The 18,832-nt window shown below is 48.1% G+C and overlaps 1 protein-coding gene across 26 annotated transcripts in view; it reads right to left on the reverse strand.

The window, feature by feature from the left end:
* The window catches only part of NCOR1 (nuclear receptor corepressor 1), a 114,433-nt gene that overhangs the window by 6,142 nt on the left and 89,459 nt on the right, over positions 1-18,832 (reverse strand). For 11 of the 26 annotated variants that reach the window (XM_086358650.1, XM_086358645.1, XM_086358638.1 and 8 more), the window contains 14 exons: positions 18,232-18,488; positions 17,642-18,002; positions 15,822-16,049; positions 13,695-13,904; positions 13,144-13,293; positions 12,698-12,805; positions 10,956-11,121; positions 10,292-10,779; positions 7,867-7,995; positions 7,226-7,383; positions 6,837-7,060; positions 4,710-4,856; positions 3,308-3,450; positions 483-536 (listed from right to left, as the gene is read on the reverse strand). In XM_086358650.1, the coding sequence (XP_086214776.1) occupies positions 483-536; positions 3,308-3,450; positions 4,710-4,856; positions 6,837-7,060; positions 7,226-7,383; positions 7,867-7,995; positions 10,292-10,779; positions 10,956-11,121; positions 12,698-12,805; positions 13,144-13,293; positions 13,695-13,904; positions 15,822-16,049; positions 17,642-18,002; positions 18,232-18,488 (2,823 nt within the window). The remainder of the gene's footprint in view (positions 1-482; positions 537-3,307; positions 3,451-4,709; positions 4,857-6,836; positions 7,061-7,225; positions 7,384-7,866; positions 7,996-10,291; positions 10,780-10,955; positions 11,122-12,697; positions 12,806-13,143; positions 13,294-13,694; positions 13,905-15,821; positions 16,050-17,641; positions 18,003-18,231; positions 18,489-18,832) is intronic. The other 15 variants (XM_086358659.1, XM_086358660.1, XM_086358655.1 and 12 more) reach the window with 7 other exon arrangements.

Raw genomic sequence — 18,832 nt, forward strand, 5'->3', positions numbered from 1 at the left:
ACATTTTAGCTCTATAGTTTTGATTCTCTGTTCATTTATGTTTTCAACAAGTACTTGCTGCTGCTAAGTCACTTCAGTCGTGTCCGACTCTGTGCGACCCCATAGATGGCAGCCCACCAGGCTCCCCCGTCCCTGGGATTCTCCAGGCAAGAACACTGGCGTGGGTTGCCACTTCCTTCTCCAATGCATGAAAGTGGAAAGTGAAAGTGAAGTCGCTCGGTCGGGTCTGACTCTTAGCGACCCCGTGGACTGCAGCCTACCAGGCTCCTCCATCCGTGGGCTTTTCCAGGCAAGGGTACTGGAGTGGGGTGCCATCGCCTTCTCCACAACAAGTACTTACTGACCCTCAATTCACTTTTTACTGTGACTGCCTCCGTGTCCCCCCCCCCCCACCCCGACTAAATGATGTTCCTGGCATGCAGCCATTACGCAATGCCTATTTGCTGGACTGACTGCTACTGTATGAGTTTTCTGAATCTTACCTGAGGTGGTGACTGCTGGCAGATTAAAGATCTCAGTTCCTGGCTGAGCAGCTGCTGTATTTAAAACAAACATTCAAGTTAATTAACTGAGATGTGATGATCACGTACATGGAAAAAGAGAAAGTCTCCAAAAAAATTCTACGGTAAATTAACCTTATTTTCCATGATCAACTTTATTTTCTACCCATTAAGTGAAGGTAAAGAGAAATAATTACTTTTTTAAGGAAATCAGAACAGGAGTAATACAGCCCAGGAAGGAAAGGACCTTTTGCAGAGCCAGAGAAACACACATAGGAAAAAGCTGGCCTCAGGACAGGAACCCAAGCTTCCAGGGAAGAGTCCCTGCCAAGAGCCAGGTGTGAGATTAGATCCTGGGGAGAATGCCCCCGAGAAAGGAACGAACATGACCATGTGTCTCTGCTGCAGTTGCCAGGGTGAGGCAGAGATCCTGCCTGTCGGTTCTGTTCATTTCTGCTAACTGTGCAGTCTGTCATTTGCTCAATTTGAATGACAGCAGCTTGGACAACCTGGGAACTACTTATAAAGCACTGTGCCCAAAATGGAAGAAGTTTGGGAACAGAAACCGTGTTTCTATCATGCCTTCCAACTCAAGGTTGAGAACTTGAAAGAAAAAGAATCCAGGAAGTAAGTTAGTAGCCAGACAAACAAGTGTCCCAGAGAAGAGCGGCCCTGCACCAGGGAGAAGGCCTGTCCACGCAGATTGGGGTGAGGGGGCCTGGATGCTGACTCCTGGGACAGGGAGACAGGGGGGTGGGGAGGAGGCACCTGACTTATGGATCAGGGAACAGTAAACCGACTGAACCTGAAATAGCACAAGGGGGTAAGGAGGGCCTTGTAGTTCTCATAGAAACCTGGAGTACAGGACTTATTCATTTCACAAATACATACCATTATTTGTGAAATGATACAAGCCATTACAAGCCATACAAATACAAGCCATTATTTGGCTGAATAATAAAATCATGTTCTTATTGGTCAAAAATGGTCAGGTGAAGACAATTTCATGTTGTTCAACCAACAATAACATACTGGACTTAAATACACCCTGTGGGGTTCAGGTTAGCAGGTACTTCCTGAGGCCCTCAGAGCAGAAATCATCTGGGAGCTGAGTGAAATGCCTTCCCAGATCCCCGCATTGCTCAGGACCGACAGGAGTGTAAGACAGGCTTACTAGAGGACATGATCGTTCCTCAGAGGTGGGGAAAGGCAGTTCTATAGTGCTGGAGGCAAACCAACATCTCAGAGGCCTGCTGAGCAAGACCGGGCTTCTGAGGAGACGCAAAAATCAACCAAAGAAGCAGAGGAAGAAACTGGAAACAGCAGTATTGAAAACCAAGGGAACAGGGCATTTCTGGAAGGGGTAAGTTGTTCACTAGTGTTAACAACAGCAGGGAGAAAAGAGTCGCTAAGTTTAGAGCGTGAAGGCTTCTGCAGAGTAAAAGCACTGATGTCCTCAGTGGGAACCCTGAGCTGAAGCAAAGCCATCTCGGTTGCCGAGGGCTTGGACTTCTCGAATCTAGTAATTAAGAGCTGGGATAACTACACAAACAACATGTGACACTGGGCTCATCCTTTCTCCTCTGGGACTTTCAATCTTTGTTAATCACCATGTCACAGATCCAAACATAACTCCACCTGGCAGTTTCTAGTTGGCAGGGTTTACTGATGGTAGAAACCCTGGGTTCTGCAGGGCTTCCCCAGAGCCTTGGATCGCTGGATACATGTAAAGAGAAGGGGACGAGTGAACCTGGTTGATGGCGTGAGTGTGAAAACAGTAGGCAAGGAAGGTTCCAGCCCAGCTGTTCAGAATTCTGTCCTTGTGGGCATTTATGGGCAGCCCTGGTGAGGGTGTTGCGTGCAGAACTACTGAAGGCATGGACTCTGGAGCTGGCATCCATGAGTCTGAACCACAGCCCCATCACCTCAAGAGTCACTAAACCCAAGCCTCAGTGTCCTCATTTACAAAGTGGAGATGATGCCAACATGTGGCATGGAGAGTGTTGTGAAGGTGACAGGAGATAATACACATTCACGCTGACAACAGGGCCTAGAGCAGGCAGTGGTGCCCAGACCATCTGCTGCCGCTGCCTTGAGGCCGGCACCATCCTCAGTTGTGGGAGGTGTGCTTTGAAGGTAATCCACAAAGACTGGTAGAGCAGAGAAAGGCGCAAACAAGTACACACATCGACATAGGACAGCAGGGAGAGGTATGGGCCGTGGGCAGCTCGTCGCAGGAGGCTGGTATTGGTACCAACACTAAGTCACTGGAACTGAACACAGGTCATGGAAACACCCAGTGTGGTCCCAGACCCTCTTAAGATGATGAATTGGGATGGGTCCTACCACAGTACTCAGAACCGACTGAAAGGCTAACTGAATGAAAGGTTTTTAGTGACCAGCACCTGGGATGGTAGGAATGCTTAGAGCTGGCTGCCTGCGCACATCCACATTGGAAAGACAACTACAGGAGCACGACCTTGTCTGCAGACAGCTGGATGGTCTACCCAAATGAGGGGTAGACCAGGGGGTAAACACTGGAGAGCCAATCCAGCCCCATGTAAGACACACACTTCTGAGACCCACACTTGTTCGAAGAGAAAATGGGTAGCTGCACACGTGCTGGGTGGGGCTCCCTCACAGAAAGCCCCCAAGCAGAGCCAATGGAGGCCTGTGGAGGAGTTCATATCACATGTGGTTGGACCGGCCTGCCAGAGCCTCATACTCAAGGGTTACGTGAGAGGCAACATGGAGCTATCATTATTTATGCACATTTTATGGGAGTTCATGAAAGAAATCCCACTTACCCATATCAGAGTCACCTCCACCAGAGGAGTTCAACTTACGAAAAATCTCTTGCTTCTTTGACTTCACCATGGGGGATGTGCTCTCGAGCTTGGTAAAGAATGAAGGCAGGTAGCTTATGCTGCCTGGTGAGCGGGAGTCATTCCTGCTGGGAACAGTCATGTGTTACCACCACACACTCCTACTCCCCTCCCTGTCCCATCCCTACCCCCAACTCCCCCACCCCCAACGAGTGCCAGGCCCGAGGCCCTCTCTGTCTGAGCACTGACATATCTGGGGCCAAGAGGATGTCAGAAAAGGAGCCCTGGAGTGGAGACGGTCTAGAACCAAGAGAGCAAACAGGTGGTAACAGGAGCCCTCAAAACAGCTTGGCATGCTCCTGTCTTCTCTGCAGCACAGACCCTGGTGTACTGAGGGTGACCACATAATCTGGGGACCGTTTAACCAGCAACATTACTTTGAAGTAACAGTAAGACTGTAACTACTAGCATACCTGCCTATAGAATAGCAAGCACTCACACCTAAGCGGTAGACAATTAGACCTAACAGCACAGCGACAATGCAGAAATAAAACTGCGTATTTGTTAGAATCTCTCCAGGCCTGCATGAGCGGAGTATCATGTAAAGGCTTTCACATTTCATCTGCGGCTTCCTATGCTAACACATTTAAAAACACAAGTCTCCTCAACTAGCTCAGGGCTACCCAGGAGCCAACTAGTGCCAGAGACGGTAACAGAGAACACATGAAAGGTGCTGATAACCTAATTGGGTCCATCACTCGAACATGACAAAGAAGGTAACAGAAAAATGACTTAAGATGTCGTCTCTGTCCTCAAAAACTCACAAGCTTAGGGGAAAACACGTAAACATATAACTGAAGTTACCATCACTCCCTTTCCAAAACAGGATTTCTTCCTCATTTCACTGAAAGGTACCAACACCTATTTGGGTGCCTGTGAATTGTATAGGGGCCAAACTAAAAGCGTCTAAACCCAATAGAATAAATATCTACTAATTCACAGGGCGGGGGTAAGGGTTAGAAACTGGTGAGAAAACAGCAAGCAGTGCTCACTGCAACCTTCCACACACTGCACATGACACCAGGTGCCTGGCGGGCACTTGAGGTTCTCAATGTCCACACAGACAAAAAGGTTTTAAAAAAGATCCAGAAGGAATTAATTTCAAGGAGAATAATGAACAATTATTTTCTATCATCTACTTAAATATTAGAATTTCTTCAGTAAAATCTACTAGCATTTGATCACTAGGAAAACAAAGTGATTCTCCTGACATGTGATCGAGAGAGAAAAAAGTGCACTGACTTCAGGAAAACGGAAGGCACCAAGTGCGAGCATGCACATGCGTGCACGCGCACGCACAGCCATGCGGCCTACCCCTACGCACCTCTGCTCCGCGGGCTCGGCTCCACGCTGGGCCAGCAGCAGCACACTGTCCTGCTTCTCATGCACAACAGGAGCCTGAGGCGGGGAGATGGGCTCATAGGGCTCCGAAGAGATGTGACTCCTCTCTGGGGACTTTCCGGGCCTGATGCTGCAACATATGAAATGTGAGACTGTCTTCTCAGGGCTCACCTTGGCTCACCCTACACACACACAGACACTGGTTAGCTGGTTACTTCAGTCATTTCAGAGAACAAAAGTTGACACTGAATATTAGAAAAAAGTCACCTCAAATACTGTGAACTATTAATAAATCCCACTTATCACAACTAAAGATCCCGAGTGCCACAATTAAAACCCAGCACAGCCAAATATTTTTTTTTAAAAAGTGAATAAAAGCCATCAGTGACCTTTAACATTATGCTTTCAATACCATTATAGGTTAGTATCGTTTGTCATTTCTTTTCCCAATCTACCCCATCCAATTAGAGGTGGCCATTTTTTACCATTTCTTTTAGCTCTTTGATTATTTAGATGATTTAGAGGTAACTACCAATCTTAGGCTTCCCTTGGGGCTCAGCTGGTAAAGAATCCGCCTGCAATGTGGGATCGAGACCTGGGTTCAATCCCTGGATTGGGAAGATGCCCTGGAGAAGGGAAAGGCTACCCACATTCCAGTATTCTGGCCTAGAGAATTCCATGGACTGTATATAGTCTGTGAGGTTGCAAAGAGTTGGACATGACTGAGTGACTTTCACACTTTACCAATGGTATACACCTTTCTTGGTGTATCAAAACTTGAAACAGTAGCTATCAGTCTTACCACAAAAGATGAAGGACTTGACTATCTTCTCTCTATTGAATTTAATCTTTAGCTTGTCTACTTTATATAGCCTGCTCAGCCATTTTTATATGATTTACAGCATTTACATTGTTCCAGAACTCTAGAGCAACTCCTCTGTGTTTTGCTCATAAGTTGAAAAATCAGTTAATGGTATTTTATAACAGTACGGATTATATAAATATTTTAAATTATAAAACCAGGTAATCTGAAAGAAATGTAACATTCCTCATTCAAAAGCAAGGTGCAATGATGTGGAAATTACAAGTGAAAAAATCAAAATGATTTGTTTCTCATAAATGGCTATCAACTGTTCAAAATCTACATAGCACTTTGTATGAAGAATGTATCATGAATGACATAACTTTCTGTTCTTCTTTGATAACTGAAGCTCTTTTTTGTTAAAAGAGAATGCTTTCATCATGTCCTTAAGATCATCCAGCTGCTTGAGATGTCTTATGTCATTTGCAATTTACTTCAGAACACTCCAGTTTGAGGTGGGGATAATGAAACTCATGGGGCCTGTACTGGGTGCTGGCATGTTACACTTTCTCTACTTCTATATGTTCAAAAAAATCCCACAATAAAGTTTTTTCCCAAAGGAGTATCATTCATCTTATTAAATACACTGTTCTTACTCCTTTATGTTCTCTGCTAACTTAGGGGTTGGCAGGCAGGCTGGAGAACCAGGCCTGCTACAAAATCAACTGCCGCTTCCCACTGCCCTGGTCCATCCACCTGCCATGTGTCTCCAGATATTTGCAGAGTCTTTGACCTGCTGAACCCCAGACTCGTTCTCAGCATCTTTATGAACTTGACAAATCTGTGCTGCTTGCTCTCCATCAACTAACATGAGCACCAACATGCAGTCCACTACCTTCAACTTCCAAGTGCAGAGCACTGGCGAGAACACTGGAGAGAGCCCTGTACTGAGCAGCCTCACATTATTCAACGCCAGCTTCCTAAACATCTGAACACACTGTGATTCTGAAGACCCAGGCCGTGTCCCAACATTACCACCCAACCATCCATGCCACAGCACTGTCTGCAAACCCACAGACAGAGGACAGCAATCAACTTGTGGACACATAATAAAAACATATAGGACCAACTGCCCAGACAGTAGACATTCCAAGAATAATACACAAAGGAAAAACTATCATTTACACTTTCCAGGGAATTAAGGTAAAGAAACTTTACCTTAAGGTAAGAAATGAATCCCCTAACTTGAAGGTAGAGTACGACTGTTTCACTGCTGGGGAACCTACGTGTGGCCAAGGGAGACCATACCTGGCCCTGGATTTGTCCACTAGAGTTTCTGGAGAGACTCTTGAGCCTGGTCTCTGATGGTGAGCAGATTGAGACTGAGATTCTGGGCTGTAGCGGTTTGATGTTTTCGTTCTCACAGGTGTAGACACCAAGGCAGACGGTGAGCTCTGGAATGTAGAAGTGGAAGGCTGCTGGGGAGGCTGCGAGGAAACTTGATTTCTAGCAAAATCTTGTGTGATAATTTGCTGTGAATGAGAAAAAGAGGAACTGGTTAAATCCATTGAGCACTTGCCAAGAAAAAGTGTAACATAAAAAAATCTAGATATCTTTATTGTGATTCTATGTGAAACGTGCCCTGTGTGATTGTGTACAAAGACCCCACTAACTAGTAAGAGTAGTGAGAAACTCACGCAGATGTGGTCAGCAAGTGTGATGAGCCGGTGTGTCCGGGGCACTTGCCCCGCCCCCTCGGCTTGTGAGGGTGGGGGCGGCGGCTGCTGCGGGGACGGGGACTCCTGCTGCGGCCGGTAGTGATGCAGTGGTCCTTCGTACTGTCTGGGGGCTTCGTCTAACAGGGGACAGACAGACGTCTTACTGCAGGGAGGCCCACCTTTCACTCATGAGCAAAGATTAAACATAGCTCAGAGAAACACAGGAAGGGGAATTCATATCTTAATTTTGAAGAAAAAATATTTATTCACTGAGAGACATCAGAAGATTAGCATAGACTAAAATGTGAAAGCACAAGTGGGCAAACAAAATTAACATCAACTATTTTCAATATCATTAAAACATATTTAAAAAGTCATCAATGACTTAAAAATAGTATTCCATTGAAGTGAAGTCGCTCAGTCGTGTCCGACTCTTTGCGACCCCATGGACTTAGCCTGCCAGGCTCCTGTCCATGGGATTTTCCAGGCAATAGTACTGGAGTAGATTGCCATCTAGACTCATAGAAGATTACTCTAAAACAAAACTAACAAAATGAGCTATTTCTGAACACGCCCTGGACAGACAACAGGAAGCACATGTGAAGACACAGGAGACCCACTTTCTGCCTGGCTCGCCTTCACGACCTCCGGCTGGTAGGCCGTCAGCCTCTCCTGGGGCGGTGCGGGAGAGCTGGCGGGGCTTATCACCTCAATAGCATCGCCAGGTGTTTCATACCGGTGAGAAGATACTTGAAGAAAAGAAAAGAATCTATTTTAAAACTAATCTTATGTCAAGCTCAGAAGTCCCAAGCTCTTCAAATCTATTTGCATATTTTCAGTTTTTACTCGTCAGAAGTGCTCAATGGCACCTCAGGTTAATGAAAAAACAAACAAGGAGTTCAATGCATTGTGGCAAAGGTCAGTTAATCGCTTCCTCAGGCTCCTCATCTTGGCAAGGTACAGAGTTTCCTGAAAATCTGCAGGCTCTAAAACCTTGAGGTGAAGCAGATCAGAAACAGAGCTCGACCTTCTCCTGGGGGCTGAAAAAGAAAATCACCAGGAAATTCATCACAAGAGATTAAACCAACGAGAGGAGACCTCGACAGTACATACTTCCAAGTCATTTCCATCCCGGATAGTCTGCTCTTCTTCACCAGGACAACTTCAACGCTGTGGATTAACATCACGTAATAATTTTCTCAAATCACTGAGTGCTCCTGACAAAAATGACTCCCATTTTTAGCCCCATGTTACACCATGAACGTGAACAGAGGTGGTGGTGAATGTCTGCAGGGAGGAAGGGAGCACGCGCCGTCACAGCCGGGCCCTCCAAGAGATGGTGCCCTTGGGAACTGAGGGTCTAAGCAGTGGGGGTCCAGGCGCTTTCCTCAGTCCTGCCAGGGCCTCAGACTCGAAAACAGGGGAGCTGCTGGGGAGGGATGTGACCTCCTGCTCAGGACCCTTCTGACTCAAGAGTGCTGTGCGCACTTTTGGGTGCACTGAAGCATCTGAGGAAATGATCAGCGACCCAAAGAGTATGTGACCCTGGCTAGATCAGCGAGCGTGGTCAGGTCCTGGACACAGGGTAGAGGGTGGGAAGAACCCCACTACTAGTGCACCACCCACTGCTCCAACGGCAACTCTGCAGCCCTCTCCCGCCCCACCAGGCCATGGAAGCCGCAAGGACCTGGCTCTAGTATACTCAGGACAGAGACCTGGTAATGGGTGGAAATTAGCTTTGGAAACTAAAATATGTCACTATATGCAAACTAACTGGTACTACTTTGGGAAGGGCACCAATCACTGTTCACTGTTTGCGTGCTGCTCCCAAACTCTGCTCCCCAAGGCAGCACAGGCGGCAGGAGGCCTGGTGCTCCTGGGAGCTCAGTGCTCTTGATGTCTTGGGCGGGGGCCAGGAAGAGGGGGCTTGAGGAAGAACTGAAAGCCACGCTGGGTAATCGGGAGGACCCTGGGCGCTTCACACAAGGAATGGAGTCAGTGATGAAAATAAAACTATGCTCAGAGACATAAACCATCAGAAAAGCAGCCAGACTGCCTGCAGACATTCTGTGACGCAAAAAGGAAGTGATGTCAGGTAGTTAGCAAGTGTTCCACAAGCCCCAGGATGGTTACCACGCGTGTGCCAGTAACTTCCCGCCAGACGGCCCAGTCACACAACTAGAGACTGTCTCAATTCTCTGTAGGTACAGCACCGATTTTGCAGATTTCCACAGTCCAGGCTAACAGATATCTTTCATGGACACATAGGACTACCAAGCTTCTCTCCAGACCTCAGCCATGGGGCTATTTATTTATCCAAACAAGTCAGGATCAGGAGCAGACTAGCCAGAACCTTGTATTGCATGCCAGGCAGTGCACAGGACCCCACTGGTCACGGTCTCCGACTCTACTCGATTCACGAATGGAAATGAGAGGTTACTATGTGTAGTTACATTACTTCAATACTAAGGGATATGTGTTTAAATACTTGCCTTCAGAAATTCAATAGAGAATTTAGGATGTAGTTAAAAATACATTTAAAACAACTTTTCTAGCATTTTACTGTAGTCTGCTGAATTCTTACACTTGCTCAAAATCCAACTTATAAGAAATACCAATTACCAATAACCATAATTATCAATAAGGTGGTCTTTTAAAAATATCTATATCTTAGAAAAAGGTTACTAGTGGCTTTGGGGCACCACCCTAGACCCTGATGCATGCCTTAGGAGGGTCTCCTGAGGAATGAGGTCTCGAAGCGTGGAGCGTGTGACACACCCATTTGCAGAACCTGAAATGTGAGCGGCTCTACCTCTGTCTGCCTCCCTGTGACTTCATCCCCAGAAAGGCCAAGTTCCTCAAGGAAACACGTGACAGTGCACTTAAGATGCTCAGATACTTAAAGGCGTAACAGCAGGAGAGACTTTCGTGCACCACTAACCCACACCACCTCTCCATGACATTCACACCGTGTGCTTCGCTTCCCCTGGAGTCAGGTGACTCCATGTGTGGCCCCGTGGGGCGGGCTCGGGCCGAGATACATACAGCTACTGGAAGAGTCTGAGCTCTGGGAGCCACGGTCCCTGCTGTCCTTGTCCGAGGCAATCTGCCGGGTGATGATCACGTCTATGAAGTTAGCTGCGGTAATGGTGGTCTTCCCTCGAGTCCTTAGCTCTTCCTCATATCTGGACTTGGGAGGAGGCCCTTTCTCTTTCCCAGCCTCAGAGTAAATTACTGCAGAGTGAGGCTGGGGCTTGCCACTCGGCAGGGCTGAAGAGGTGTACAGACACTGACCGGCTCTCTTCTCCGCCTCCAGGCTTTTCTGCTCTAGCTGCTGCTCACTGACTGCTGCCCTGCTCCTCACATTCTCTTCTAACCTGGTGGCGTCGTGCTTACTCTCTTTCGTTTTGGACACATCCATCTGGGGAGCAGATGCAGCAGCGTCCACAAGAGCAGCCAGGGCATCCGCAGCGGTGTTGTAACGGGAGGCCGGCAGGCCCTGGCTGATGGAAGGGCCCCCGGCAGGCAGTGGCCTGAAAAGAAAACCAAAGCACAAGTCTGTGATGGGGAGACTCTCCCAGTGTGTTGGGGTGTCAGGAGGACAGACTGCGGTGAGCACAGTGTGCAGTGCTACTGCAGTCACATGCTGATGAGCATGTGACACATGCAGCAGACAGCACGTCTGGTCCAAGTGCACTCGGAGGCTTACATGATCCGCAACTGCGCGCTAGGGTCCAGTGGGGTGATCACGCTGGTCCCGTTGGTTCCCTGGAAGACGCTGGGTCTCTGCTGCAGCAGGGTCTCCTGAGCTCTGACTGACGGGGATGGGGAGCGCACGTAGCCGTGGCTGCTGGGCCGGCCAGGCTGCTCCGAGCCTGCGGGGCAGAGGGATGCAGGGACGAGCCATCAGGAAGAGGCTGGATGGCAGCACAGAGGGTCGCTGACTTCCTCACATTCCCAAATAGAAGAAAGGAAAGCAGGTGGAGAAACTCACTACCCTGCTTTCTGGCCTTTCAAGAAATCAATGCTTTAAGAGTTTTCCAATAAAGATGCAATAAAACCACACTAGTAACTTGAAACAAAATGGTCAGCTACCACTTTACTCTCGTTCCCATTCCTGTGACAAGTCTCTATCTTGATTCCAAAGAGAAACAAAAAACCACCAATACCGGAGCACTAATACAAATCAGGAAGTTTGTCTCTGACTTTTCCTCAAACTCTGGTGTGTTTCTTATTTCCAAAATCAAGCCTGGAACAACTGTCTCTGAATCACAATGCAAATGATGAGCTTCTGCTGCAGCAGGGCCCAAGGCTGCCCGGCCCGCAGCTCCGTGGCTCCTCCACTTGACCATGGCTCCCACAGCAAAGCTCCTTCACTCGCAGGACCTCAAGTTCCTTTTCCTCACTCTCTCCTCCACCTCCTCGGGCTCTCAGACTCACTCTTTCTCACTTGAGCTGGCAGTTCTAGCAAACAGCCATATTTTTTTTTCAGAGCACATACCACTTAGCACAGCCATTCAGCGATTCCCTCCCGTCTGACCACACAGCAGTTTATGTGAGCGTTCCCACAGGAGTGCATTCCTAGGACTGGATTATTGCTCATATTTTTATGTCTCTGAAAAGGTTATCCCTGTTTATACTACCACTGACAGTGTGTAAGAGGCAGTGTTTCCTCAAACACAATACTATCAAACTTTCAAATGTTTGATGGAGAAAAGTTATGTTTGATGGACTTAAAGCTGCATGTTATTCATCAGTGGGATCACAAGCATTTTTAAAACATAGTTCCTACAGACATTATGTAGGATTTGTACCTGGCTTTCTTCAGTTAAGTCAATTTCTGCAGTTTCTATACAATCAACATACAATCAATATTATGGTGCTAGTTCATGATCCACTTCCCAGGTGGCTCAGTGGTCAAGAATCCACCAGCCAATGCAGGAGATGCAAGACACGCGGGTTCAATTCCTGGGTAGGAAAATCCCCTGAAGAAGGAAATGGCAACCCACTCCAGTATTCTTGCCCGGAGAACCCCAAGGATGGCAGGCTACAGTCCATGGGGACACAGAGAGCAGGACACAATTGAGTGATTAAACGACAAGAACAGCTCATGATTCATTAAAGCACCTCCTACAGTCAGACACTGAGGGATTTCTTTTACATTAATCAGACAACCTTCTAAGCACACTGCATCCTCCCTTTACACGCCAACCCAAATGCCACACCTATCTTCAAGAATCTTCTGTGAGCCTCTGCTGGATGGCTTCAGCTTTAATGAGCTCTGAGCCCAGCGTTTTCAGACCCAACTGGTATTGCTAAATCCAAATGCCACCGTCCCCATGACAACACCACTGCCTCCGCCCTGCCTGGCAGCTCAGCAGCCTACACACGCAAGGGCCCCACTGTCTGAGGGCATCCCACCCTGAGCACGAGGCTAGTGCCTCCACCCACCCGGCCGCAGGTAGAGGTCCGAGGAGGCCGTGGCAAGGCGCTCCCGCTCCTTTTCCCGCTCCCGCTCTCTCTCAGCACTGGCCGCGGCTGCAAGGTGTGTCGAGTGTCCTGGAAAACACACAAACCTGCAGCCTGAGGACAATAACACCAACCTGGCAAGTGCATCAAACAAGCTTTACCTTCTCAAGTGACTGAACATTTTTCAGAAAGCTCCAAATCTGAGCAGTAGGAAGTGTGCTTTCCTAAGAGTTTCAATGATATTGGAGCATAACACGAGCTCCCAGGAGCTCTCAGAGGATCTAGGGACAGACATTGTGGAGGACCCATGACTAGACAGTAAACGAAAAACAGCAGACTGGGGAAAAGTGCCCAAAACACCCATAGAGGGTGTGCTGGCAACACGGGAGCACAATGCTCCCAGCAGAGAGGGGCATGCGCAGACCCACCTGGACTCACGGACGCGGAGCTGTAAGGTCTGGGCGGGAAGGTGATCTGTGTACCAGGAATATATGTGATTCTGTCCATGGGGGGGGTGCTCGTCCCCCCAGGGTGAGGCACTAAAATTGCTGGAGGCATGTTGGTCAGGTCAATGATTCCTGTTCAAAAGAAAAAACAAAATTATGTTTAAAGGGTTATTCTAAAGATAAAGAACTGCACATGGCTCTTGGGTTTCTCTAACCCCAAAATAATTTGCATACAGGACAAAAAAAGTGCTTAAGTTCAGCATGACTCTGAAAGACCTGCTTCATCAGAGTAACAGACGAACACTGCCCCACCCCCAACCCCCACCCTGTACGTGGGGGGAGAGTGTGAAGCTGGCCAGACCACGGGTTCCAACCTCAAGGACATCGATCTGGCCTCGTTATTCCAGTGCTGCCAAAACAGCCTGTTTCGATGCATCATCCTGTCTGCCTTCAAGGCTAACGGCTACAGAGCCTGCTTTTCCTTCCTCCTATCATCCGCCCACCAAGCACTAGTCCTGGGCACAGACACACACCCCTGGTCGCTGGGTACGGGAGCCCCAGCTGCTGCTCTCTGGGAGACAGCCCCCTGGCTACGTCAGGCCGCAGGCCCACTTGCATCTGCTGGGAGGTGATGTAGTCATTGAGAATGGTCTGGCGCGTGTTCTCCATTGCGTAGAGCTGGTACTGACTGGGGTAGCCGGGGGTCGGTGACAGCTGCCTCTGGAACAGGTAAGCAGCGGCTGCTGATGGAGAGAGCAGAGACAGGCATGTAGTTGAGTCTGTGCAGAATCCACTTGCTAAACATCACCCACAGAAAGAGTAAGGAAAAGAACCATCTGCTGAGCTACTGAGCACAATCAGCTTCTACCAACCTCAGGGTTGGGGCAGGGGGAGGGGGACACAGGATTACGGCAGATTCCTTTTGGACCTTGACAGAGCAGCAGTGTGAATATAAACATCCTAATGTCAGATGTAACGAAAACCAGGATGACAGATCAGACAAAACAAAAGTATTAACCTTTACCACCAGAACAGCAGCTAAAACCTACTCTCAAGTAGTTTCACTTTCAGTCTTTGACATGTAACTTTAATAGATTTTTCACCTGAAGTTTCCAAAGAAATGGAAAAATTTGTAACAAATGGTAACTTTATTTTTTTGGGGGGGAGGGTGCTGAAAATGAACTGTCCATGGGCATTTAATCAGTGTGTGTGTGTACAGCAGAGATTAGTCAAAGGGCCAGATGGTCAATATGTGAGGATTTGTGGACATTATGGCTCTGTCACACTGACTCAACTCTGCCATTACAGTGTAAAAACCGCCACAGACAAAACAAACAAGCAGGCATGGCTTGTATTCTAATAAAACTTTATTTGCACCAACAGGCAGCAGCAGGACCAGGCCCCCATGACGCAGGTGCTTGAACACTGTAGGTGCGGTCATGAGCTGAGCACACACAGTGAACTTTATGCAGTGCCGGAGGTCCACTACATCCCAACAAAACTGCAACAGGAGATGATGCCTCTATCCTCAAAATACTGATAATCCAGCTCAAGCTCAACAATGACAAGCAAAGAAAACTGCTATAAAATAAAGGATTATGATACACACTAAATGAAAGCATAAACATTCACTTCTGTCTGAGAGTTTGAGTGATATAGTTTAGGAACACATTTTCTCCTGAGAAGAACAAATGACAGACTCTCGGAGTGTCTGCTCCCCCTTCCTCTAGCCCTCCCAGTGGGGTCTCTCAGCCGACAGTGGGGGGTAGGGGTGAGGCTCCCGCCCCAGCTCTGGGGACAGGCCCTGAACAATCAGGCATGTGTGGGCGCCTCAGGGACCTGACGTTTTCAGGTGACAGACAATGTGATGGTACTGACCTCACACAGTCCAGCAGAGATGCTCCACCACCTGTGGACAGGAAGCCCTTTCCTGGGCAGAGCCCACTGTCCCGGGCCCCGCAGGCAGCACTGCTGTGCCAGGGAAGCCCACCCTCCAGAAAACCTACATGCTTCTACACCTACTAAGACCATGTTCACTGACGGTCAGTGGTATCTGTTCAAAAGTTCCTTCCAGCTGTACTTGCTACTACAATAATGAAACAATGAAAAAATGACGCTGCTGTTTTGGAAAGACTCAATATAGAATCTGAATTAGGTATGGACTAGATAATTTTAAAAGATGAGGAAAAAAATCTAGAAGGATACTGTATTTATTGACAGATTCCTTTGGTGTGTTTTTAAACTTCAACTTCACTTAAAAAGACAAACCTGGAGATGTATCATCTGCATAAGGAAGAACTGTGAGGTGTAACCAGTGCCCTGACTAGAGATCAGAACACTGGTGAAGAAAGGCTATGTTGTAAACTAAAATGTATGAAGTATGCCTGTGTTATTTAAAAACAGTTCTTCACATGAACCCACTTTCCAATCAAATGCCACACACAAGAGGGCTTTCCACATACCCAGTATTTTAATTCTTTAAGGGGTGCTGGTAATATTCTGCGTCTTGATTTGGGGGCTTGAGCTGTAGAGTTTGTGAAAATCCACTAAACTGTATCCTAATAACACACGTGACTGCCTGCATTCTGTACAGAACGTCTAAAGAGGCACACAGCCGTGTTACTGCTCTGCCTTCAGTTTTCACTGAGCACTGTGCTTACCAGGATCCAGAGCCCGGTGAAAGGGCATGGCTGGGTCCAAGTGTGCCGGCAGGTGGCTCCGGTACACCTCCCCGGGGGTGCCGCCCCTGTGGTGCGGCTCGAAGGGGCTGTGGCTCACTGCAGGGTCCACGCCAGGCACCGGAGACTTGGCTGCGATGCTCTCCCTCTGGGTAGGGGTCAGGGTTGACTTCCTCTCATGATTAGCAGACTTGCCAGAAGAAATTGTAACTAGAAAAAAACAGCCAACACCACAAATCCTTAAGCAAGCTTGTTAAGTAGGATAATGTTAATCTATTTCTCAACCATTCCAATACAGACCATATACATATATCTCTTTGATCTTCTCTTTCTACTAAACATGAAACAATCAATCTTGCAGAACATGCAGGCACCTCTGGGTTGGGAGACTGCCCCCTTTCAGGTCACAGCCCGGTTTATCACCTAAAATTACGAATGAAAGTCGACGCTCAGTGCTTTGTCATCTCTGACCTGATAGGCTAATGCCTCCAGACCCTGCCCACACCAAGCCTCCACCCTCTCTCTGCCTGGCTGCCTGGCTCCTTGCTGGGTCACACAGTGTTCCCTGCTCTGTGCTTCCACACAGACTTCCTCACCAGCATTGGCCTCCTCCCTGCTCCAGCTTCTTCTTCTCTACAGGACATTATTCAGAAGTTTCATTATCTCATTAGTTCTACTGAGTCCAAACGAAAACCCTACCAGCCATCACCTTCCACTGTTTCAGTAACTGTGGTGAAACAGAGGATAAAATTTACAAGTTTGGCCATTTCATAGGGTATACTTCAACAACAGTAATACACAACACCGTGCAACCATGAGCACCATCTAATTATTATTTTGATAATATCGACTTTGCTGTGATCACACAAACCTACGTGTGGAAGCCAAGAAATCATGCTGGTTTATCACCTCCCTTCCCTGCCGCAGCTCGCTCTAACAGGCAGAGCCTCTCCCTCTGCAGGGCAATTCTCCTCCTTCAAGACCAGAACCAACAGGATGTAGGTTTACACCATGGCCCTAGACGGACATTTCCCTCTTCTACTCCCTCTGTGTGGCCCCTCCAACCGCCCACGGGAGTCTGCACATAAGCCCTCGATAAACGAGTATTGCAATACAATCTAAAACGCTCAGTGGAAATACTTCTAAGGGCCTCAGATTGTTCACAGACCACCTGGTAAAAATCCATGCCTCTCATCCCCCAGATGTCTCTGCAGCAGCATGAACCCCTAGGAGGGGTGGGTTCTGGTCATAAAACAGAACCGACAGTAATAACAGTTCACAGTTACCGAGTTCTTCCCACACTCTGTGCACTATTCTGCCAAAGTCCTTTCAACATATCACCTCACTTTATCTGCATAGCAATCCTATGAGGCCAGCCTTGGTATTACACCACCAGTTCACAGATGAGGACACTAGAGCACAAAAAAGCTAAGGAATGTGTCCAACTCAGTACAGTAAGAACCTTGATTCACCCTAAGCAGCCAGCCCCATGACCTGAGCACTCAGACAGCAGACACACAGCAGACAGTGAAGAGAGCTGACCATCCAGACCAACTTCCAGAAATTCTCACGGCCTAGCTGAAAATCCATGCTCAAGCATGACCTGTTCCACCATTTCTGGACTGCAGTGCACCCTGCACTTAATGAGAACATTAGACATTTTACTTGCAATGATGCCTATTTTCATGGGCAGCCAGTCTCCCAGAGCACAGCAGACAGGCTGCAAGCCCCTGGAACCAACGCTGGGCCACGTGCTGCGGTGGACAGCATGAATGGTCAGACAGCATATGAGAGCAACACACCTTCGGAAGCTCTGCTCAGCATGGGCGAGCCCCGGGACACGGTGCTGGCGTAGCTCCCTGGCGTGCGCCGTGCGCTGGCGTCCTCATAAATCCCCGGGCTCAGCTGTGCTTTGGGAGCTTCGTGGAGAGTGGACCTAAGGACTGAGGGGCCGGAGCTCACCACCGATGTGTGCCGGGACCGCACGGGCTCTCCTGCCTTCACGTCCTCATACTTGCCCCTTTCTACCACTTTCACGTTCTCGGGCACAATTTCCAGTGGAGGCATCCCACGGGGCAGTTTGCTAGGCCCCGTGATCAGGGACTTGACATTGTGTTTGATGGCAGATTGACCCGAGCTGCTGTCGAATTTGATGGGTGTGCCCTGTGGGTCAAGAGACAAGTGTTACAGGCAACCCTGCAGCCCGGCTCCATCTCAGGTTCCACAGTGGCGTGTGCCAGGGAAGGACTGCTGAGTGCCCATGCCGCACATGCTCCCAGACCAGAACTGAGGTCACAGAGACCTCCACATTTACTTTCAGGAGACCTGATGTTTAAAATGATCTAGAACCACCGATAACTACTGCTGCACTGCGGTCCAGAGCGGATGGTACCTGGGAGATGGAGCCCTCAATGACGGGCCGAGCGCTCGGCACCACCTCGGGGGTTTTCCGACTCTCCTGAGCCAACACATCCTGCCGGGGGATCTCGTGAACGGAGCGCCCCATCTCTTTGATGGTGGTGATGCCATCATAGGGCTTTCCTTTGGTGATGGCACCTTCAAAAGCTCGGATGGGTGGACTCTCCCTTTTAATCTGTTTGGGGTACTTAAGGCCATCCTCGAAACTTTCAGTTGTCGCTCTTGGTGTGCCTTCAAAGAAGGATTCAAGAAACACACATGGTAAATTAATGCCACTGAACTATACACTTAAAAACTGTTTTAACAGTAAATTTTGTTGCATATAAATTACCACAATATAAAGAAATTAATGCCTTGCTGTTTGCAGTTTCTAATCAGTTTTCTGTTTACAGTAAGATCCTTATGTAAATATTCATTGGCCATTATTTGGCCGGGGGTGGGGGGAGAGTTGTTCAAGACTTAATATATCATTCAGCACAGTCAAGAGTAGTTCTTACATAATGAAGATGTCTGTATTAAAAGATTAAGCAACTATCATCTTGAAATAAACTATGAACCTCAGAGAAGAGTTATAG

The sequence above is a fragment of the Bos grunniens genome, chromosome 19 (genome assembly GCF_055505025.1).
Source record: "Bos grunniens cultivar Pamir isolate PY7600 chromosome 19, Bosgru_T2T1.0, whole genome shotgun sequence".
NCBI classification, from domain to species: domain Eukaryota; kingdom Metazoa; phylum Chordata; class Mammalia; order Artiodactyla; family Bovidae; genus Bos; species Bos grunniens.